This window comes from Trachurus japonicus, chromosome 22 (genome assembly GCF_045865225.1).
Source record: "Trachurus japonicus isolate A0001 chromosome 22, Traja_1.0".
In the NCBI taxonomy this organism is placed as follows: Eukaryota; Metazoa; Chordata; class Actinopteri; order Carangiformes; family Carangidae; genus Trachurus; species Trachurus japonicus.
In genome coordinates this window covers 678,514-702,313 of record NC_140928.1, presented here as the reverse complement: position 1 = coordinate 702,313, position 23,800 = coordinate 678,514, and the positions used below count along the sequence as shown (strand labels likewise).

Here is a 23,800-nt window from a genome sequence, read left to right as displayed (position 1 = left end):
GAAACCAGGAACTAGATCCATCAGACTCTGAAGGTTCACAACAAACCTCAGAGACAGAAACATGCACACACTCTGTCAGCAGCCAATCAGAGCTCAGATGTGGAGCTGTGACATGTTGTTGATCCAGAAATGTCTTCACAGGAGGAAGAGGAGTGGTGTCTCTGTGGACCAGCAGCTGTCCAGCTGTGGTCTCTGTCAGGACGTCCTGAAGGATCCAGTCTCCACCAGCTGTGGACACTGGTTCTGCAGACAGTGCTTCACCTCAGACTGGGACCAGTCTGGTTCTTCAGGACCCCCCTCCTGTCCCCAGTGTGGAAAAAGACCCAGAACCAGAGGTGAGCTGCAGACAGCCAGTCAGAGCAGCTGTGTACAAAGTGAGACTGAACATCTGTCTGCTGATGTGGTCATTTGTTGCTTTCTCCAGAGTCATTGTTCCATCACACAGCACTGACATTTAAGATGATGATTCAAACCTTCTCTTTGTTGTCTGTAGTTTTTCTGTAGCTGATGAAAATAATCCGATCAGATTGTCAGACTCTCTGTCTTCAGTCTGACTCTGTCTCTTGTCTCTCAGCAGATCGTGGTCTGCAGGAGGTTTTAGATCAACATAAGATCAGTCTGAGGAGCAGATGTGAACGAGTGACTGAAGGAACTGAGGGAACAGGAAGTGGAACCCTCCTCAACAGGATCTACACTGAGCTCTACATCACAGAGGGACAGAGTGAAGAGGTTAATACCCAACATGAGGTGAGACAGCTGGAGACAACGTCCAAGAAGAAGACCCTCCATGACACTCCAATCAAGTGCAACGACATCTTTAAAGACTTACCTGTCCAACAGAGAGAGGACGTCTCTATGGTCTCACCTGTCCAACGGAGAGACAAAGTCTCTACGGTCTCACCTGTCCAACAGAGAGAGGACGTCTCTACGGTCTCACCTGTCCAACAGAGAGAGGACGTCTCTACGGTCTCACCTGTCCAACAGAGAGAGGACGTCTCTACGGTCTCACCTGTCCAACAGAGACCCATCAGGGTGGTTCTGACCAACGGCGTCGCTGGCGTTGGAAAAACCTTCTCGGTGCAGAAGTTCACTCTGGACTGGGCCGAGGGCTTGGAGAACCAAGATGTCAGTCTGCTGGTTCCTCTTTCGTTCAGGGAGCTGAACCTGATCAGAGATCAGCAGTTGAGTCTTCTCAGGCTGCTCCATGTTTTCCATCCAACATTACAGAAGGTCACAGCAGAGCAGCTGGCTGTCTGTAAACTTCTCTTCATCTTTGACGGCCTGGATGAAAGCCGACTGTCACTGGACTTCAACAACAGAGAGGTTGTGTCTGATGTCACACAGACGTCATCAGTCAACGTGCTGCTGACAAACCTCATCCAGGGGAATCTGCTTCCCTCGGCTCTGGTCTGGATCACCTCCAGACCTGCAGCAGCCAATCAGATCCCTCCTACATGTGTCGACAGGGTAACAGAGGTCCGAGGCTTCACTGACGCCCAGATGGAGGAGTACTTCAAGAGGAGGTCCAGTGATGAAGATCTGTCCAGAAGAATCATCTCACACATCCAGACGTCCAGGACCCTCTACATCATGTGTCAAGTCCCAGTCTTCTGCTGGATCAGTGCTACAGTTCTGGAGCACATGTTGACCACAGACCAGAGAGGAGAGCTGCCCAAGACCACGACGGACCTGTTCTCACACTTCCTGCTGGTCCAGACAAAGAGGAAGAAGAACAAGTACGGTGAAGGACATGAGACGAGTCCACAGGAGCTGACGGAGGCCGACAGGGAAGTTCTTCTGAAGCTGGGGAGGCTGGCGTTTGAACAGCTGGAGCAAGGAAACATCATGTTCTACCAAGAAGACCTGGAGCAGTGTGGTCTGGATGTCACAGAGGCCTTGGTGAACTCAGGACTCTGTACTGAGATCTTCAAAAGAGAGAGTGTGATCTTCCAGAAAACAGTCTACTGCTTTGTTCATCTGAGTGTTCAGGAGTTTCTGGCTGCAGTCTACATGTTCCACTGTTTCACCAACAGGAACACACAGGTCCTCAAGAACTTCCTGGGAAAACAACATGATGTTTCAACCCTGGATGACTTCCTGAAGACAGCCATGGAGAAATCCCTCAGCAGTAGAAACGGTCACCTGGACCTGTTTGTTCGCTTCCTTCATGGCCTCTCTCTGGAGTCCAACCAGAGGCTGTTAGGAGGTCTGCTGGGTCAGAGAAAGAACAGTCCAGAAACCATCCAGAGAACCATCAACAAACTGAAGAAGATAAGGAAGACAAACATCTCTCCTGACAGAAGCATCAACATCTTCCACTGTCTGACGGAGATGAAGGACCAGTCAGTTCATCAGGAGATCCAACAGTTCCTGAAGTCAGAGAATAGATCAAAGAAGAAACTTTCTTTGATCCAGTGTTCAGCTCTGGCCTACATGCTGCAGATGTCAGAGCAGGTTCTGGATGAGTTTGACCTGTACAAGTACAAGTACAAGACATCATCACCAGAGGGACAACTGAGACTGATCCCAGCTGTGAGGAACTGCAGGAAGGCTCAGTGAGTCCACACATGTTCAATATATTGATCAGTAGTTTGATCAAGTTCAGATAAACACAGTTTTCATTTATTCTCATTAAGAACAGTTGAGTTGTGTTTTTTCTGGATGTGTAGTAAAAGCTGTGAGCTCCAACATGTGGATTCTTCAGCTCATTATGATCGTTGCTGTTTAGTCAATTAATGTTTAATTAACAGTTATTTTGAAGTTTTTACAGTATTATGACTTTTAGGTTTTATTCCAATCTTCCACCTCAGTGTTTCCAGGTGTTAGTACGACTGCACATGAACCATAGTTTTAACCCTTTAGTGTCTCAGAGGCAGCTGTGTGCAGTCTGATCGGTGTCATCAGGTGAGTGTAACCAGTGTATCACTGTTCTCACTGTCAGAGACTGTGTTACTGATCTGCTGCTGAACACAAGAGTGATGTTGAAGCAGGAGGAGCTCAGCTCAGTTCACCCACTGGTCGCTATGACCAGTCCCCTACCAGAAAACCAAGAGAGAAGATGAAGCTCAAAAATAAAAGCTGACCACAGATCAGCTGAGCTCATTTACAGACACAGACTGAGGCACGGCAGGCAGGGAGGGACAACACAACTACACAGACTCACACAACTACACAGACTCACAAAGTGTCACTGAGAGTCAACAGAGCCTCAGACTGAAGCTGTGAGTGATGAGGATCAAAGTGAGTGAAGATGAGCTGATGTTCATCACATCATCACGTCCTGTCATCAGATGCATCAACTGTTTTGACTGCAGCTTTCATCTCAGTTTATTCTGACACGTTTTATATTTTCTCTCTTCAAAGATTTACTTATTGTAAACTCTCAGAGAGTCACTGTGAAATCGTGGCCTCAGCTCTGAAGTCCAACCCCTCCCACCTGAGACACCTGGACCTGAGTGAAACCGAACTGAGTGACTCATCAGTGAAGGTTCTGTGTGCTGGACTGGAGAGTCCAAACTGTCGACTGGAGACTCTGAGGTGAGTTCACTGACTGGAACTGTTGGACTTTTGTCTGAGTTCAGTTCAGTTTCTGACTCCATGTTACTGCAGCTGGTAGAAGGTGAAGGGTTAGAGGTCAGTGTAATGATGATGATGATGGTCACATGACCACTTAGTTTCACCTCAAGCTTCTTCAGCTCTGAACGGATGAGACACTGTACGCTGTCAACAAGGAGCTTTGTCCTCAACTCACTGCTTTTATTCTTTATTCAGACTGGAGGGCTGCGGTTTGTCAGAGATCAGCTGTTCTTCTCTGGTCTCAGCTCTGAAGTCCAACCCCTGCCACCTGAGCCACCTGGACCTGAGCTGGAACAACCTGAAAGGTTCAGGATTGACGGATCTGAGTGGTTTTCTGGAAAGTCCAGACTGTAGACTGGAGACTCTGAGGTCAGACTCTGTTTTATTTCTGTTCTCAGATGAATGTGATGTGAAATTCTATTCTATTTATTGCACCCTGCACTTTCTTTCTTTCTCCTCTCTTTGATATGTTTGCCTTTGTTACTGTTTTAATGTATATTATGTACTGTGTATGGATGTTTTAATGGCAGCTGTTACAACTCCCTTACCCAAGACAAATTTCCCCTTGTGGGACAAATAACGTTTTTTTGATTTGATTTGATTTGAAAGCTGTGATATTATAAGCTACTGATCCACACTGAGGGTCGTCATGGTTTAATCCAGTCTACTACAGAAACACATGTAATGTGTCAGACAATAACTGATCTATAATCAATAGCTGGTGGCTCCTCCTCTTTCCTGAGGCTCTGTGAGGTTTGTAGTGAAACATTCAAAGCCCATATCCCATTAAGCAGAGGTGTGTGTGCGCTGGTTTCTCTGTGAAGAAGTTGGAGCAGGTTCAATCTGTGAAGTCAGTCAGCAGGTTTTTGTCTCTGAACTTTATTCGACATGTTTCCATATGTTTGTTGTCATGGCAACAGAGTCCAGCTATCATGTTTGTTGCAACAGAGTTCAACCTCCCATGTTGACCATCGTCAGTAAACCTCTGATCAATGTGGCTGCTCAACATGAGTTTGTCTGGATATAGCCACAGGTGGAGCTGACAGGTGAAGAGGCGGAGTCAGCAGCAGCTTCTCATGAATATTAATGAGCTGTTTTCTCTCTATGTTACTGTTTAACCTGCTTCCTGTTGCTTCAGCTGTTGGACTTTGATTTTCTAAACTTGCTCTTTCTGAAGCTTCTTCAGCTCTGAACAGATGATGAGACACTGAACGCTGTCAACAAGGAGCTTTGTCCTCAACTCACTGCTTTTATTCTTTATTCAGATTGACGAAGTGCAGTTTGTCAGAGATCAGCTGTTCTTCTCTGGTCTCAGCTCTGAAGTCCAACCCCTCCCACCTGAGACACCTGGACCTGAGTGACAACAAGCTGCAGGATTCAGTAGTGAAGGATCTGAGTGGTTTTCTGGAGAGTCCAGACTGTAGACTGGAGACTCTGGGGTCAGTTCACTGACTGTTACTGTTGTAGATCTTAGGGGTGTGTGATCTGATCAATCATTTCATCTTCTTCTTTTATTCTTTATTCAGATTGAGGGAGTGCAGGTTGTCAGCGATCAGCTGTTCTTCTCTGGTCTCAGCTCTGAAGTCCAACCCCTCCCACCTGAGACTCCTGAACCTGAGTGACAACAACCTTCATGATTCAGGAGTGAAGGATCTGAGTGGTTTTCTGGAGAGTCCAGACTGTAGACTGGAGACTCTGAGGTCAGTTCACTGACTGTTACTGTTGTAGATCTTAGGTGTGTGCGTGCGTGTGTTCTGATAAATTATCAATCATTTTTCATCTTCTTTTATTCTTTATTCAGATTGGAGGAGTGCAGTTTGTCAGAGATCAGCTGTTCTTCTCTGGCCTCAGCTCTGCAGTCCAACCCCTCCCACCTGAGAGAACTGGACCTGAGTGGAAACCAGCTGAGATCTTCTCCATCTCTGCAGCAGCTTCGTGATCTTGTGAAGAGTCCAGACTTTCGACTGGAGACTCTGCTGTGAGTCTGATCTGTAGCTGTTTCCACAGCTGTGAGAGTAAAATAAAATATAAAGTGTAAAGTGCAGGTGAACCTGCCAGGATGTGACATCACAAGTTTCTCTATCAAATGTCAACAGCCAATCAGAAGCTAAAACACACTGAAGAGTTGGACTCATCACCTCCCTAAACCTTCTCCTTCTTCTTCTCTACAGGCCACGATGAGAGAGTGAGGTGTGTGTGTGTGTCCAGTCCACCATCGTCCCTGACAGATCATCATCAGTGAGTCTGGACTTAGAGCTCATCAAGATCGTCTCCGGTTCCTCTTCAGTGTCACAGCTGCAGCTCAGGAGGAACTTCCTGTTTGGGGGAATTTCACAATAAAACGACTTTGACGGTTGACGTCTCATGTTCTTCATCTTCTTGTCCAGAGGGAATACAAGGTTGTTCTCCTCTTCGTGTCTTCATGACAGTGGTGTCCATCACACAACTGAGTCAGCAGCTCTCACTGCTTCATTCATCACCATGGTTTCACATTCACTTCCTGTTCTCCTCCTGACTTCGCCCCCTGAGTTTTAACGTTAAACGGAGCTTCACCATGTCACAGTTTTGAACACTAACACTTATGGACCAGAAAAACACATGTAGAGTGTCAAAAAACCCTGACCACTGGATCAGAAGGGACCAGACTCTTTAATAATTAACTTCTGTCATCTTCGTTTAGTCTTACTTTCAGTTAACTGGCTTTCAGCTTATTTTGGGCCTCCCAAATCGTCGTTTAACATCAAAACATAATAAGAGGCTGTACTGTATACTTACTTACGCAGCGAGAAAGAATATTCTGTTACAATGGATCAATGACAGGGTACCAACTGTTAAAGGCTGGCAAGGAGTAGTGTTTGATCTAGTGCCATTAGAGTACCTTACATGCATATTACATTTAAGAACAGACCAATTCCATAAAGTTTGGGAACCCTATTTGAAGTATGTAGAGCCTGGTGTCTCTTGTATAATGTTGCAGGGATTTTCTTGAATGCTCATACTGTATATTTTTTCTTACTGAACCCTAATTATATAGATCTGAGCTGACGGTTGTTTTTGTTGTTGTTTTTTATTATTTGTTTTGTTTGTCTATTTGTTTTGCTTTTCATTCCTGTGGACCATATTATGTATCCATCCCTTTCTTGTAAAAGTTAAAAATCAATAAAAAATATTGTTAAAAAAAAAAAAAAACTGGCTTTCAGTTTGCCTTACTGAAAATTAAAGCTTTTCCTTATTGATCAGGCATTTTGGAAGAAGTCATAGTGAGTTGGCTTCAATACCAGTATCATCAACCTAATTCTTGTTATGAAATCCAAAATCAACTGTTGTGGTACAAAAGTAATATTGTGACTAACAATTTGCGTTCCTTTTTTCATTAAATCAATGTTTGAAAAGGGCATATTATTTGTAAATGAGCTATAAAATAGTAAAGGGGAAATGATGTTTTATGATGAATTTATAGATGTATACAGTAACGTCTGCGTGACTCTGACATATAATCAGCTCCGGGCAGCGATTCCTATGTTTTGGAAAAGGTTATTTTCCAAAACTGCTGTTAAACCACCAGTCCTCGTTCAGTCACTTAAATCACCTCCGTCCTCCTCCTGATGCTCCGTTTCATCTTAGACTTAGACTTTATTCGTCCCAGAAGGGAAATTTGTTTCCACTCGGCCGTACATTTACATGAAGGACATTATACAAATAAACACACAGAGCAGCAAAACAGAACATCACACCATTAGCACACAAAAGCAGACTTATCACGAACAGTGTATGGCACAAACGTTGACTGTGACGGACAAGAGAGAGGAGGAGAATGTCAACGGGTCTGTTGTTTACGGTGGCTATGACTGCAGGGATTTAACTCTGTCCCATGCGAGTCTTTCTGAGTTTAAGTGACCGATACCTACGACCTGGGGGCAGTGGGATGAGGTATTAGTTGATTTGGTGTGTATTGTCCTGTTCTATTGAGATTGCAAAGTGTCTTATGGATCTATTGTTCAGTTCTGTGACGTTGGGTGTGGGAACACCTGTGATTTTGGAGGCAAGGTGCGTGATGCGTGTTAATTAGGTCTGGTTGTTGGTGACTGAAATCCTGGTGTAGGAGCATATGGAGCAGTAGAGGAGGACTGGCTCTTATCAAGTAGGTGGAGTGCTTTGAGTTTTCTGAGCACGGACGGGAACGAGTAGAACGAGTCAGTGCTGTCGCAGCAGAGCGTGCGCCATCTTGGTTGACCCACTTCTACAGTATAGGTCTACCATTGAAAGCATACTCACCTTCTCCATGCTTGTCTGGTACGGTCACACAGGATAAAACCCGGCCAGAGAGGGTAGGTAGTGCGCCAAGCTTCCAAGATCATCGGTTGCAGTAGACTTCCCTCACTTACATCACTTTACTCAACTAGACTCATCAGAAAGGCCAATAAAATTATAGCCGATCACTCTCACCCAGCACACTACCTCTTTAATCTCCTCCCATCAGGCAGGAGATATAGAAGTATCAAATGTAGAACATCTCGCTTTAGAGACAGCACCTACCTCCAAGCCATCATACATTTGAATTTGCACTAATTACTTCGCACTTTCTCCTCGCACTGGTACTTATGCTGAATGTGACGCTGCTGGGTATTGTCCTCCCCGTACATTGCATTGTACGGCATTGTGTGTATTATTTATTGTGGTGTATGTGGTGGGAGTACTGTATTGTTTCTCTGTGAGAGCAAAAACCAAGACACATTCCTATCAACTTGATTTTACTTGTTGACATGGCAATAAACTCTTTGAATCTTGAATCTTGAATCTTGAATCTTGGTTGCTTCTCTTGATCTTCAGCATCTTCATCAGGTCCACAGGTGTGAACACACTGATCTGATTGGTCCGTTACACACCTGAGCTCAGTGGAAATATCTATACAAAGCTCAGGGGTCATCATCTCCATCCTGTTAGTCCCACACCTGTCCTAATTTTCCCAGCATGCACCTGTTCGGTTCCCAGCATGCACCAGAGCCAATCAGGACGTCTCACACCGAGTTTAATGACCTTTAATATCGTCCCTCAGCTCAGTTTCATTGTGTCACTGTCCGTCACCGTGACGTCACTCAGCTGCTGTGATGTCACGTCCCCCCTGTGACCTCACACAGCGACTCCAGCAGCTGGAAGTAGTTGTACTTGATGTCGTAGTCCATGTCGTACCAGAAGTTCACTGCAGAGAGAAGACACAACACCTCACGTTACCACTCTGACTGCTGATGTGTTTGTCTCAGAGGAAGATGAGGATTTACCTGCAGCTAGAGCGCTGGAATAAGAGAGTAAGGACACTTCCATTGAGTCCCGTGGTGAAAGCCTCATGCCCCCTAGTGGCAGGATATGGGTATTGCAAAAGTGCCCAGAAATCCCATTCACTCCAATGTATGTGTGTTGTCCACTTGCTTGTAAATTGATGAAAACGGCCGTGTTTTTGTTTTTAGGTGTCTTGGCCCTTTGAGACAAACTGTAAAAATGGGCTATACAAATAAAATTGCCTTGCCTTAATGCCAGGATCAGAATTACTTACTTTTTTTGTTACAAACTCCTGAATAGTAAAGAAGAAGCAATAAAAAATGTGATATTAAAAGGAGTTGGAGAGGATCAAAGATAAAAAAAAAATATACTAAAATAAAAGAATAAGAACAGAATACAATTAGATAATAAAAAAAGATAAAATATAATACTTATAATTCGCATATGTACTTTACATTTAGTAAACTCAGTACACATAGGGCAGATGACTCTTACAGTTCTAGCCCGTTTTTACCACCAGTTTGTCTCAAAGGGCTTTACATCCCATCACAACAACATCCTCTGTCCTTAGACCCTCACATCCACTGAGGAAAAACTCCATGGAAAACCCTTTTAACAGGGAAAACCAGGAGAAAGCTCAGGGTGAGACACAGAGGAGGGATCATCACCCAGGACGGACAGACGGGACAGAGATGTTGTTACAGACAAGAAAACAGTTTACAGGGAAGATTTCCTGTGTGATCAATTAGAGATGAATAATACATGATTACTTACAGCTGTGGGGTCACTGACCAGGGTTAAATTAAATATAGAAGTAACAGCAGCCCAGAGCAGCAGATTAATGATGATCATGTGTAGTTCAGATTGGTGACCAAGAAATGACACCAACCATCAGCTGCTGAAGGCAATACGTTAAATACTATGTACATACACAATATCAGATATTATCTATTGCATTAGGTAGTATATATGGACTTTATATGGATTATATGTATATGAAACATTAAATATTAAATGGAGTATACTAAATGCTTTGTATACAACATTAAATACTAAATACACAATATTAAATACCATACACTGTGTGAATCAGTGTGTAGCTATCAGAATCAAATATAATAGACTGAACTGTAACTTAGTGGAGTGTCCCTGTGCTGCTGCTGTTTCTTTAAATCTCTCAGCAGATGTTCTACCACAGCTGGATCTCAGCTCACTGGGTTTCATCTGTTCATACGTGTGTAATACCAACAGATATCCAGCAGGTTTGTATTTATTTATTTAATTATTTATTATTTATGCATATTGATGGACACTGAGTACATGAGTACGGTCTTAGCACTGTTGCTAGATTTCATCCCCAAACATAAAACGTGACATGACGTAAAAAGTCCAACAACAGAGGACCGATAGATAACAAATATTAAATAAGTAGATTTACATGATTGCAGGAGGATTGGACATGATTCGTTAAATTATAAAACATACAATTACACACACTCAGACTAAATATGATTACTTTATGGTTTTATGGTTACATGATTGCACACTGACTACACTACTGCACACGCACCGGCCATAGACAAACAGCTGCACATACTGTACAAGAAACAAGAAAGACCCAGACTGAGCATGATTACAGCTGCTCACAAGTTTGTTTGTCTAATATCCAGTCTCTAAGTTGTGCTTTAAAAGTCCTAATAGTCGGACACTCTCTAGTATTAATGGGTAGTTTGTTCCGTTCCAAGCATCCTTGGATTGATAACACGTTTTGAGAGAATGTTGTGTGTCTAAATTGAACCTCCACAGTCCCCTCTGGTGGTAGCTCTGGTCCCTTTTCTACTTTATCTCTCTGTCACGTTCAACTAGGGGAGGGAAAGGAGAAAGTGAAACTGTTCAGACGCCATTTTAGAGTGAACGGAGCAGAAGGAGAGAAACTGAAGTCTGAGACAAGTGAGTGTTAACACAAAATTATTATTATTATTATTATTATTAATGTTATTGTAGTTGTTGTTGAAGTGTCAGACAGAGTTTGTCTCTATGGACTGTGGAGCCAAACAGCTGCTCAGACCAAAACCTCGGCTGAAGACAAAAGTTGACCGAGTCTTAGCTGCCATGACGCATCTGGTATTTAGAGTCAATAGAGTCTTTAAATCTTCCCTAAAAACTTACTTTTTCTCCCTGGCATTCAGTTGAGTTGACTCATTTACTTACTCATTTGTATTTTATTTGTTTATCTATAGTTTGCATTCTATTGCACTTTACTTATGTATTTTAAGGTGCTTTAATGATGGTATGTTCTTAGTGATCTGTACAGCACTTTGGTCAACTTCGGTTCTTTTGAAAGCGCTCTGTAAATAAAGTTTGAGTTGACTGCTGAGGGAAGAAGAGTCAGACGTAGTCCGTACAGACGTCAGCACATTGTCTCAGTTTCACCTCGACACAACTTCTTCAGAGTCAGAACAAACATCAACTTGAACTGAACGATGGCCTGAGAAGACTTCAGAGGTCAAAGGTCATTGTAGTTGACACAAGATTAAACTTGTTGTCTTGATTCTGTGTGTGTGTGTCAGGTTTCATCGGTCCATACAGGTGTAATACCAGGAGTTACCCAGCAGGTGGAGCCAGTCAACTGTATAAAGAGACTTCCTCTCTGCAACTACGCGCTTAAAACTGAACAATGATTTCCTGTAAACACAGAAGGAGGAAGTAAAACAGTTCAGACACCATTTCAGAATGAACGGAGCAGAAGGAGAGAAACTGAAGTCTGAGACAAGTGAGTATTAACACAATATTATTATTATTATTTGTTATCACTGTTGTTATTGTTGAAGCATCAGAGTCAGTTTGTCTGTGTGGACTGTGGAGAGAAGAAGAGTCAGACGTAGTCCGTACAGACGTCAGCACATTGTCTCAGTTTGACCTCGACTGTAAACTTCTTCAGATTCAGAACAAACATCAACTTGAACTCAAGGACCTTAGAAAACTTCAGAGGTCAAAGGTCAAAGGTCGTGGTGACTGGATAAACATGGATCTAATGTGAAAGGACTCTGAGTGGTGGAGGTCAACAACTGTGAGACAGTGATGATAGTTTGTCCTCAGTGTATTTGTGTGTAACAGGTGATCAGACTGTGTGTGTTTCTGGTTTCCCTCTCAGACCGACTGAAGTCCTGAAGATGAGTGTTAAGGTGAAGGAAGAGGAGGACGGACCAGAGTCTCCAGGATCCATCTGTCTGTCTCTGAAGAGTGACCGATCCAGACCTGAACCTCCAGACTTCAGTCTTGGACCTGGACCTTCAGACTCAGAGTAAGAAACCTGATACGAACCTGAACCTCCAAACTGTCTCTATCAGAGCTGAGTGTGTGTGTGTGTGTGTGCGCCCAGCCACTATTGTGGCCCTAAACAACCACATAGAGTGTTTATGCCAGCTGACACAGTGGGTTTGGTGAAAAATAAAAAGATAAATGTTTCAACAGCATGTGTTTTGAACTAGTTTTACGACAAAGCTAAAGATGAGAGTGCTTTTCATTCTGTCCAACAGTGTGTAGTTAGTTAGACAAACATCTGGTCATATGAATGAAGTGATGATGCTATGTAGTTTTGGTTCAAGTTCAAGTTCACTTTTATTTATATTGCACAGTTTAAAAATACCTGTAACAGTTATCCAAAGTGCTTTACAGAGCAGAGACAAAAACAAAAAGAATGCATGTACAAGAAACAAGAAAACATGCATATCATCACACATACTAACACAAATGCATGTAGCACATGCACATATACGAACGTATACACATACGGATATGCATACGTGCACGGCTACAGTAATCATAAACAACAGTGCAAGATTATGTTAAAAATGCACATAGACATTTTTTTTTTAAGTATATTTTTTGGCGTTTTTGCCTTTATTTGATAGCATAGTGAGATAGACAGGAATGGGGGAGGCAGAGAGAGGGGGAATGACATGCAGGAAATGTCTGCCCGACGCGGGATTTGAACCAGGGACGCCTGCGTTGAGGACTGTAGCCTCTACATGGGGCGGCCACCTTAACCACTGCGCCACGCACCGCCCCTTGTGTTCAGTTTTTTGATAAAACCAGCTTAGTTTGGAAAATTGTGTTTTAGCGATTGGAACTGACATGTTTGTGTTTGCAAATCCCTGTGGATCCGAAGGCCAAGGAGAAAAGATGTGTTTTTAAAGCACACTTAAACCTCTCCATGGATCCTGCATGTCTAACATGTAGGTTTTCAATTTTGATCTAGGTACATCCAGCAACAACTCACTGGATGACCGTAGATCTCTGGCTGGATTATGGACTTAAGGAGCCAGACCAGTTAAAATCTTAAAAACATTTAGTAACACTTTAAAATCAATCCTAAAGCGGTTGGGAAGCCAGTGGAGGGAGGCCAGAACAGGCGTGATGTGTTTATGGTTTTTTGTGCCGGTCAAAAGGCGAGCAGCCGCGTTCGGTGCAGAACACCAACTAAGGAATAACAATAATCGAGCCTGCATGATATAAAGGCATGGATGACTCTTTCCAAGTCATTAAAAGATAAATAAGGCTTGACTTTTGATAAAATACGAATTTGGTGAAAAGGCCCTTTATCCACTGTGTTGATTTGTTTCCTAAAACCAAGGTTGCAATCAAAAGTTACACCAAGGCTCTTAATAGAGGGAGTAGTTTTAAGAGCAAGGAGATCCTGACCATCAAATGAGTGCAAACAGCCTTCTGGAAGGCCAAATACAGTAACCAAGGTTTTATTTTCATTAAGATTAAGTTGGCTCAGGCTCATCCAGCTCTTGACGTCAGCAAGACAAGCTAGAAAAGATTTCAGAGGATCCTTAGAGGACAGCTGAAGAGGGAGGTATATCTGCACATCATCCGCATAACAATGGGATGATATGTCGTGCTTTATACGGAAGATAGATCCCAGAGGCAGCATGTACAATGAAAATAACAGGGGGCCTAGAATTGAACCATGTGGCACTCCACATGTGAGGGGGGGGCACAATAGAAGAGAAACTACCCAACTGCACAGAAAAGCTCCTATCAGTCAAGTATGACCTAATCAGCATGAGGGCTGACCCTTTAATGCCCACGTGTTGCTCCAAACTTGACAGCAGGGTCCTACAATATGATCAACAGTGTCAAATGCTGCAGTTAAACCCAGGGTCATTAGCATTGCTGCACATCCTGAGTCTAGTGCTTCATTTTGCAGGATGTATCAGGTATTTTGCAGTTTGGGTGTTACGTGTGGTTTTGTGAATTGACCTTTCGCAAAAGCTCCGACCCCCTTAGTTACCGTTGCTAGCCCGACAAGCTTCTCAATGCTGCCCGAGTGTCAACAGTGTTTTTATATTGAGCGTCTTGAGGCATCAGAGTCTCAGAGGCATATAAGCGCTATATTTATGATATGAATAATCACTAAACATTCTGACACCACTACGAAATTGCGTGGTCACAATGTAAACATAATGATGATCAAAATACGGCTTTTATCGATTCATAAATTGTAACAGTGTGTCACGGTTTGTGTCGCGGACCGAGACCAGAGCTTCTCTTTTTTTCTCCCCATCGAGAGGATTCAATCTGTGGAAGTACACTATAGTAGGCTACAGTGTTTCCTCATACGTACAGCTCCTTCTGTTTTTTTTAAATTGTCGCAAATACACCGCTGCATGTGTTCCGTTCATTCATCTCCTCATAGCGCTGTTTGCTATTGACATTCACACACACAGAGAGAGAGAGAGAGAGAGAGAGAGAGAAGCGCGCATGCTGCAGCAGTGCTTGGTGAAAGTGAAAGTTGTAAGGTCCGATCCCCCCCCCCTTAAAACAAAATCATAGAGGAAACACTGTGGTAGTGAGTGATTTGGGATACAGCCCTAGTCCTGCTAGCTTAACTTACCTTGGAGCAGATGTAGGCTGTAACGTTATGCTTGTTTATTTTCATGACAATTAGCTGGGAGGGGGAGAAGGGTCCGGCTGCGGGGTGGGGGGGGCTTCCACACTTTGACCCATTGTAGGCACCTCTCCTGTTGTGTTTTCAGCTTTTGGGGAGGGAAAAAACACGACTCCCCCAGCCAAACTCTTCGGGTAACTACTGTCCGACAATACACTTTGCTTGTCGGAGGTCCGAAGCTTGACGGACCTTGTTTACATAGTAACGGTTGCTATGATGTCTGATTGGACAATGACCGTTCGGGGGCGGGGTTTTGCGAAAGGTCAATTGTGTTCAGTATTTTGATAGAACCAGCCTAGTTTGCAAAATTGTGTTTTAGCGATTGGAAAAAAACTGTAATGACTGACATGTTTGTGTTTGCAAACCACAGACTGAGAGCAGAGTCTCCAGGATCCATCTGTCTGTCTATGAGAAGTGACTGGTCCAAACCTGAACCTGAAAACTTCAGATCTGGATCTGGACCTGGATCCACCTTCTGGTCTATGAGGAGTGACTGCTCCAAACCTGAACCTGAAAACTTCAGATCTGGATCTGGACCTGGATCCACCTTCTGGTCTATGAGGAGTGACTGCTCCAAACCTGAACCTGAAAACTTCGGACCTGGATCTGGGCCCACCTTCTGGTCTACGAGGAGTGACTGCTCCAAACCTGAACCTGAAAACTTCAGATCTGGACCTGGACCTTCAGACTCACAGTAAGAAACCTGATACGAACCTAAAAACTGTCTCTGGGGCAGTGCGTGGCGCAGTGGTTAAGGCGGCCGCCCCATGTAGAGGCTACAGTCCTCAGCGCAGGTGTTCAATTATTTATGTGTCTAACCATAACCCTGGGCTGTAGGGGGGCGACTGGTGTCCAGGTAGATCCAGATGTTGATCCAGTAGATCCAGATGTTGATCCTGTGGATCCAGATGTTGATCCAGTGGATCCAGATGTTGAGTCAGTGTCAGTGTGTGATCCTGTGTAGAGCTGATGTGAGACAGATGTTCAGCAGCTGGACACTAGACCCAGTTAATGACTGACTGACTCTCCACTGTTGTCTATGATGCTACTGTGTTGCTTCCATCCTTCACTACAGTGTGTGGTGCTGGACGCTGACGTCACTGGAGACTTCCCACAATGCATCTGTGATCAGAGAACTGGTCAGTGATCAATGTGATGTCAATAAAAACATGTTTGTGTTTGCAGACTGAGAGCAGAGTCTCCAGGATCCATCTGTCTGTCCTTGAAGAGTGACCGGTCCAAAGATCAACCTTGGTGGTTCAGTACTGAACCTGTACCTGGACCTGGACCTGGACCTCCAGAGTCACGGTAAGAGATGGTTTCTACTGTAAACTGAGCTGAAGATGATTCAGTCTTTAGACTCATGTGAAGGAAACAGAGAGAAACCAGGAACCAGATCCATCAGACTCTGAAGGTTCACAACAAACCTCAGAGACAGAAACATGCACACACTCTGTCAGGCAGCCAATCAGAGCTCAGATGTGGAGCTGTGACATGTTGTTGATCCAGAAATGTCTTGACAGGAGGAAGAGGAGTGGTGTCTCTGTGGACCAGCAGTGTGGAAAAAGACCCAGAACCAGAGGTGAGCTGCAGACAGCCAATCAGAGCTGCTGATGTGGTCATTTGTGAAACCAGGACCTGTTGTTTTCTCCAGAGTCATTGTTCCATCACACAGCACTGACATTTAAGATGATGATTCAAACCTTCTCTTTGTTGTCTGTAGTTTTTCTGTAGCTGATGAAAATAATCTGATCAGATTGTCAGACTCTCTGTCTTCAGTCTGACTCTGTCTCTTGTCTCTCAGCAGATCGTGGTCTGCAGGAGGTTTTAGATCAACATAAGATCAGTCTGAGGAGCAGATGTGAACGAGTGACTGAAGGAACTGAGGGAACAGGAAGTGGAACCCTCCTCAACAGCGTCTACACTGAGCTCTACATCACAGAGGGACAGAGTGAAGAGGTTAATACCCAACATGAGGTGAGACAGCTGGAGACAACGTCCAAGAAGAAGAAGACCCTCCATGACACTCCAATCAGGTGCAACGACATCTTTAAAGACTTACCTGTCCAACAGAGAGAGGACGTCTCTACGGTCTCACCTGTCCAACAGAGAAACAACGTCTCTACGGTCTCACCTGTCCAACAGAGAGAGGACGTCTCTACGGTCTCACCTGTCCAACAGAGAGAGGACATCTCTACGGTCTCACCTGTCCAACAGAGAGACAAAGTCTCTACGGTCTCACCTGTCCAACAGAGAGAGGACGTCTCTACGGTCTCACCTGTCCAACAGAGAGAGGACGTCTCTACGGTCTCACCTGTCCAACAGAGAGACAAAGTCTCTACGGTCTCACCTGTCCAACAGAGAGAGGACGTCTCTATGGTCTCACCTGTCCAACAGAGACCCATCAGAGTGGTTCTGACCAACGGCGTCGCTGGCGTTGGAAAAACCTTCTCGGTGCAGAAGTTCACTCTGGACTGGGCCGAGGGCTTGGAGAACCAAGATGTCAGTCTGCTGGTTCTGCTTTCGTTCAGGGAGCTGAACCTGATCAGAGATCAGCGGTTGAGTCTTCTCAGGCTGCTCCATGTTTTCCATCCAACATTACAGAAGGTCACAGCAGAGCAGCTGGCTGTCTGTAAACTTCTCTTCATCTTTGACGGCCTGGATGAAAGCCGACTGTCACTGGACTTCAACAACAGGGAGGTTGTGTCTGATGTCACACAGACGTCATCAGTCAACGTGCTGCTGACAAACCTCATCCAGGGGAATCTGCTTCCCTCGGCTCTGGTCTGGATCACCTCCAGACCTGCAGCAGCCAATCAGATCCCTCCTACATGTGTCGACAGGGTAACAGAGGTCCGAGGCTTCACTGACGCCCAGATGGAGGAGTACTTCAGGAGGAGGTCCAGTGATGAAGATCTGTCCAGAAGAATCATCTCACACATCAAGACATCCAGGACCCTCCACATCATGTGTCAAGTCCCGGTCTTCTGCTGGATCAGTGCTACAGTTCTGGAGCACATGTTGACCACAGACCAGAGAGGAGAGCTGCCCAAGACCACGACTGACCTGTTCTCACACTTCCTGCTGGTCCAGACCAAGAGGAAGAAGAACAAGTACGGTGAAGGACATGAGACGAGTCCACAGGAGCTGACGGAGGCCGACAGGGAAGTTCTTCTGAAGCTGGGGAGGCTGGCGTTGGAACAGCTGGAGGAAGGAAACATCATGTTCTACCAAGAAGACCTGGAGCAGTGTGGTCTGGATGTCACAGAGGCCTTGGTGAACTCAGGACTCTGTACTGAGATCTTCAAAAGAGAGAGTGTGATCTTCCAGAAAACAGTCTACTGCTTTGTTCATCTGAGTGTTCAGGAGTTTCTGGCTGCAGTCTACATGTTCCACTCTTTCACCAACAGGAACACACACGTCCTCAACAAGTTCCTGGGAGAAGACTACGAAGAGAGAGAGAGATATGCAAGGCCTTTCTATTATCTATTCAGTCCGACAGATTTCAGTCATCCATGGATCAATAACAGTCTTCCACCCCTGGATGAGTTCCTGCAGAGAGCCATGCAGAAATCCCTCCGCAGTAGAAACGGTCACCTGGACCTGTTTGTTCGCTTCCTTCATGGCCTCTCTCTGGAGTCCAACCAGAGGCTGTTAGGAGGTCTGCTGGGTCAGACAGACAACAGTCCAGAAACCATCCAGACAACCATCAACAACCTCAAGGAGATGAAGAGTGATAAAATCTCTCCTGACAGAAGCATCAACATCTTCCACTGTCTGACGGAGATGAAGGACCAGTCAGTTCATCAGGAGATCCAACAGTTCCTGAGGTCAGAGAACAGATCAGAGAAGTTCCTCTCAGAGATCCAGTGTTCAGCTCTGGCCTACATGCTGCTGATGTCAGAGCAGGTTCTGGATGAGTTGGACCTGGACAAGTACAACACATCACCAGAGGGACGACCAAGACTGATCCCAGCTGTGAGGAACTGCAGGAAGGCTCGGTGAGTCCAGACATGATCAATATAATTATTGATCAGTAGTTTAGTCAAGTTCAGATAAATGTATTCTCATTGAGAACAGGTGAGTTGTGTTTTGTGTTGCTGTTTAATTAATTAATGTTTAATTAACAGTTATTTTGAAGATTTTATGTTGAGTTTTAGGTTTTATTCCAATCTTCCACCTCAGTGTTTCCAGGTGTTAGTACGACTGCACATGAACCATAGTTTTAACCCTTTAGTGTCTCAGAGGCAGCCGTGTGCAGTCTGATCAGTGTCATCAGGTGATGTCATCTTCAGACTCCGCCCACACTGACTCAGGTGACAGGTGGGAAGAGCATGTGAAGAGTTAGACAGAAGTGAAGCCGCCGTCTGTATTTAGGAAGACTGAAGTCCTGATGAACATGGGACGTCCAGGGACCAAACAATAAAAAGATGATGTAATGAGAGTGAGCCCCCAATGCATCATGGGAAACAGCAGTCTAGGCCCGGAGCAACAGGGCTAAGAAAGGCACTCGTTGTCGTAGCAACAAGAACAATGTCATGTAAAGACAGCATCAAGTTTTATATTCCACCACAGTGGCTCATTATTGTGTTATTGATTGGTATTGGTATATTTATTGATCCCACGGTGGAGGATCCTGCAGTATTACAGCAGTACAGTGAACAGTAACAACAGAAGAGAAGTCGTCATCTGTCTGTCCTTGAAAGCATCACAGAGATGAATGAGTGTAACCAGTGTGTCCCTGTTCTCACTGTCAGAGACTGTGTTACTGATCTGCTGCTGAACACCAGAGTGATGTTGAAGCAGGAGGAGCTCAGCTCAGTTCACCCACTGGTCTGTTGTAGACACGGTCCACTATGACCAGTTCACCCACCGGTCTGTCGTAGACACGGTCCACTATGACCAGTTCACCTCCTGAGCAGGGAGGGAGGGGCTCAGTGTGGTCAGAGCCACTGACAGGTGTGTTATCTGACAGCCTCCTACCAGAAAACCAAGAGAGGAGATGAAGCTCAAGATAAAAGCTCATGAAGCAACGCAACACAACACAGACTCACAAAGTGTCACTGAGAGTCAACAGAGCTTCAGATTCAGATGCATCAACTGTGTTTTTACTGCAGCTTTCATCTCATTTCATTCTGACACGTTTCATATTTTCTCTCTTCACAGACTTGTTCATTGTTGGCTCTCAGAGAGTCACTGTGAAGTCGTGGCCTCAGCTCTGAAGTCCAACCCCTCCCACCTGAGACACCTGGACCTGAGTGGAAATGACCTGAGTGCTTCATCAGTGAAGGTTCTGTGTGCTGGACTGGAGAGTCCAAACTGTCGACTGGAGACTCTGAGGTGAGTTCACTGACTGGACCTGTTGGACTTTTGTCTGAGTTCAGTTCAGTTTCTGACTCCATGTTACTGCAGCTGGTAGAAGGTGAAGGGTCAGAGGTCACTCAGAGGTCAGTGTGGTGATGATGATGATGATGATGATGATGATGATGATAGTGAGCTGGCTCTCAGATGAAGCTGCCTCTGGTCACATGACATGACCACTCACTTAGTTTCACTTCAAGCTTCTTCAGCTCTGAACAGATGATGAGACACTGAACGATGTCAACAAGGAGCTTTGTCCTCAACTCACTGCTTTTATTCTTTATTCAGATTGGAGAGCTGCAGGTTGTCAGAGATCAGCTGTTCTTCTCTGGTCTCAACTCTGAAGTCCAACCCCTCCCACCTGAGACACCTGGACCTGAGTGACAACAACAAGCTGCAGGATTCAGCAGTGAAGGATCTGAGTGGTTTTCTGGAGAGTCCAGACTGTAGACTGGAGACTCTGAGGTCAGTTCACTGACTGTTACTGTTGTAGATCTTAGGGGTGTGTGTGAGTGTGAGAGAGAGAGAGAGAGAGAGAGAGAGAGAGAGAGAGAGAGAGAGAGAGAGTGTGTGTGCGTGTGTGTGTGTGTGTGATCTGATAAAATGTCAATCATTTAATCATCTGCTTTTATTCTTTATTCAGATTGAGGAACTGCATGTTGTCAGAGATCAGCTGTTCTTCTCTGGGCTCAGCTCTGAAGTCCAACCCCTCCCACCTGAGACACCTGGACCTGAGTGAGAACAAGCTGCAGGATTCAGGAGTGAAGGATCTGAGTGGTTTTCTGGAGAGTCCAGACTGTAGACTTGAGACTCTGGGGTCAGACTCTGTTTTATTTCTGTTCTCAGATGAATGTGATGTGAAAGCTGTGATATTATAGGCTACTGATCCACACTGAGGGTCGTCATGGTAATAAGTGTCAGGGTTGAGGTAGAAGGCTGGACCCAAATGCAGACTCATGAGCAGGGTAGTGACAAAAAGGTCTTTATTTTCCACAACAACAGTCTCAGGGACGACAGGAACACACCAGGAACAAGGGATACCACAATGACGCAACAAGGGACAATGGGAAACACAGAGGTTATATTCACAAGGGTGGTGCGATCAGACACAGGTGAGACACATGAGGTAATCAAACGGGTGGGAAACTTAACAGGAAGACAGGAGTAAGACACAAGTAAAACAGGAAACAGGAACCTAACAGAGAATGAAAGACAGTTCAAGACACACAGGAAAACAGGACATGCAACTTCAAAATAAAACAGGAAATCTACACAGAGAACACAACACTAAGACAAGACACAGGGAATAACATCACACACGACATGGAACACGAAGGACGTGGATCATGACAATAAGCAGGTGTGTGTGTGTGTGTGTGTGTGTGTGTGTGTGTGTGTGTGTGTGTGTGTGTGTGTGTGTGTGTGTGTGTGTGTGTGTGTGTGTGTGCTGGTTTCAGCTCTGAGTATAAGTTGGAGCAGGTTGAGGCTGGATTGCACCAACAAGGTTTAATTTAATCTAAGATTAGCTCTAATCAGAGATTAGTAAAACTCAGTTTAAAATGAGTTAATCCATGTTTAAAATTAAGCAGAGCTCTGTTGCACCATTTAAAATTAATCTCAGTTTAGTAAAACTCAGTTTAACTGAATTTAAACTGATTTAAATCAGTAGGGACATAAGTGTGTATAAAGGAACTTATTAAATATGCAAAATGGAGTTTTGTTCGTTGCAGTTTGTAAACAAAACATTCAAGCTGGGCGGCTCAACTGTGTAGACTAGCCTCCTGCCACTGACAGCAGCAGTCAAGACCGCAGAGGAAACAAAATACAGTCTGGGCCGATACCCGCCGTCACCCACACCGGAGCCTCTGGTGTCACATGTTTTTGTTTTGTTTTTTAAACAGGAGAACCGAGCTGGGAAGACGGTGTTAGCGGTGGATGCTAACCACTACCACTAGCCGGATTTAGCATCGAGCTAGCTCCCCACAACGGTCCTCATACTTGTTACCAGTCGAGGCTTTAGTTGTCAGTGACGGTCAGGAATCGGTCTGCAGCTCCAGTGCTTCACTCAGACTGGATTTCTTTCTTTTGTCCTCCTGACTGCTGCTGAGAGAGAGAGAGACGTGCTAGCACTCGTTAGCATCAGAGACAGCTAGTGCAGCTAGCAGCCCTGAGCCTCCTACTCTGCTGCAGTAGCTTCACCTGAGCTCCGTCAGAGAAAACACTGTCTCTCTCTGCCCAGAAACGTCTCTGTGCGCAACAAAACAAAGCAAAAGAGAGTTTTCCTCAAGGAACTTCATAATTTTGCTCACTCCACCTCAAAAATGCAGCCCTTGAAAAAATTAAACCTCCTCCACTGTCAGTTTAAAATTAACCCTAGATCACAGTTTAAACTGGAGTTTAAAGTTCTGGTGCAACAGGATTAAAATTAAACTTAGTTTAGAGTAAAAATTAAACTGAGGTTTAAAGGGAGGTTTAAATCTAATCTGTCTTAATTTTGAACTAGGTTTAAAGTTTAGTGCAACAGAATTTAAACTTAAACCATGATTTAATCTGGTTTTAAAGTTAAACCTTGTTGGTGCAATCCAGCCTCAGTCTGTTAAGTCAGAAGGTTTTTGTCTCTGAGCATCATTCATGTTCCATGTCATGTGTGATGTTTTTATTTAAAAATAAAAACATCACACATGACATGGAACACGAAGGACGTGGATCATGACAATAAGCAGGTGTGTGTGTGTGTGTGTGTGTGTGTGTGTGTGTGTGCTGGTTTCAGCTCTGAGTATAAGTTGGAGCAGGTTCAGTCTGTTAAGTCAGAAGGTTTTTGTCTCTGAGCATCATTCAACATGTTTGTTGTCATGGCAACAGAGTTCAGCCTCACATGTTGAGCATCGTCAGTAAACCTCTGGTCAATGTGGCTGCTCAACATGAGTTTGTCTGGATGGAGCCACAGGCAATAGTGTAAAGCCGCAGCACCGGAGGAAACAGTTCTAGGACCGCAGTTTTAGGACCGTTCGATTTACGTCACAGCGCCCCCAACGTTCGGAAGTTGCTGCGTTACTATGGAAACGGTCACCGCTCTGGAGGCGATTATTTGAAATTTATATTACAAGTTCACACAGGAGTTGGAGTTTAGTAAAAAGATCAGGTAGAGTGTAGACAGGCCAGATCAGTTTGAGTGAGAAGTGTAATTGTGCCATATTAGGTTTAGGCAATGAATAAAGGAGCTGATTAAAGGTTGAATATGTAGAATTACCAGAACAACAACAGAAAAAGACCGTTGCTAGGTAAAATGAGCCGTTGCTAGGGACGCCGCTCTGATCAGAGGACAAACATGAGGAGAACTATGCAGGACATTTACCTTATGTTTCATTTTTACCGTCATTTAACAGCATAATAAATGACTTGTAGCTTGTTAAAGGGAGAGTGGAGGCTCTCTGCCTTCACACCGCTGCTGAAAACTAAACCTGCGCTCAGAGCCTCCGCTGTCACTGCTCTTGTCTCAGTGAAAAAAAAAAAAAAAAGGAGCTTGGTGGCACTGCGGGAGTCCGCGACAGTAAACGTGTTTATGACAGATAAGACTACACAAATACACCCATCCTAACAAGTATATGATAATCCATTGATCCACCG

The 23,800-nt window shown here is 44.6% G+C and overlaps 1 protein-coding gene and 1 long non-coding RNA gene across 2 annotated transcripts in view; both read left to right on the top strand.

The window, feature by feature from the left end:
- Positions 1-23,800, top strand: part of LOC146963156 (uncharacterized) — a 123,006-nt gene that overhangs the window by 81,574 nt on the left and 17,632 nt on the right. Inside the window, exons 5-9 of the mRNA XM_085768133.1 lie at positions 142-335; positions 578-2,555; positions 3,364-3,537; positions 4,842-5,015; positions 20,817-20,990. Coding sequence (XP_085624259.1) covers positions 142-335; positions 578-2,555; positions 3,364-3,537; positions 4,842-5,015; positions 20,817-20,990 — 2,694 coding nt within the window. The remainder of the gene's footprint in view (positions 1-141; positions 336-577; positions 2,556-3,363; positions 3,538-4,841; positions 5,016-20,816; positions 20,991-23,800) is intronic.
- Positions 16,093-16,841, top strand: LOC146963157 (uncharacterized). Its single transcript, XR_015034766.1, has 3 exons — positions 16,093-16,120; positions 16,336-16,394; positions 16,620-16,841. It is a non-coding gene; the product is annotated as an uncharacterized LOC146963157 (long non-coding RNA).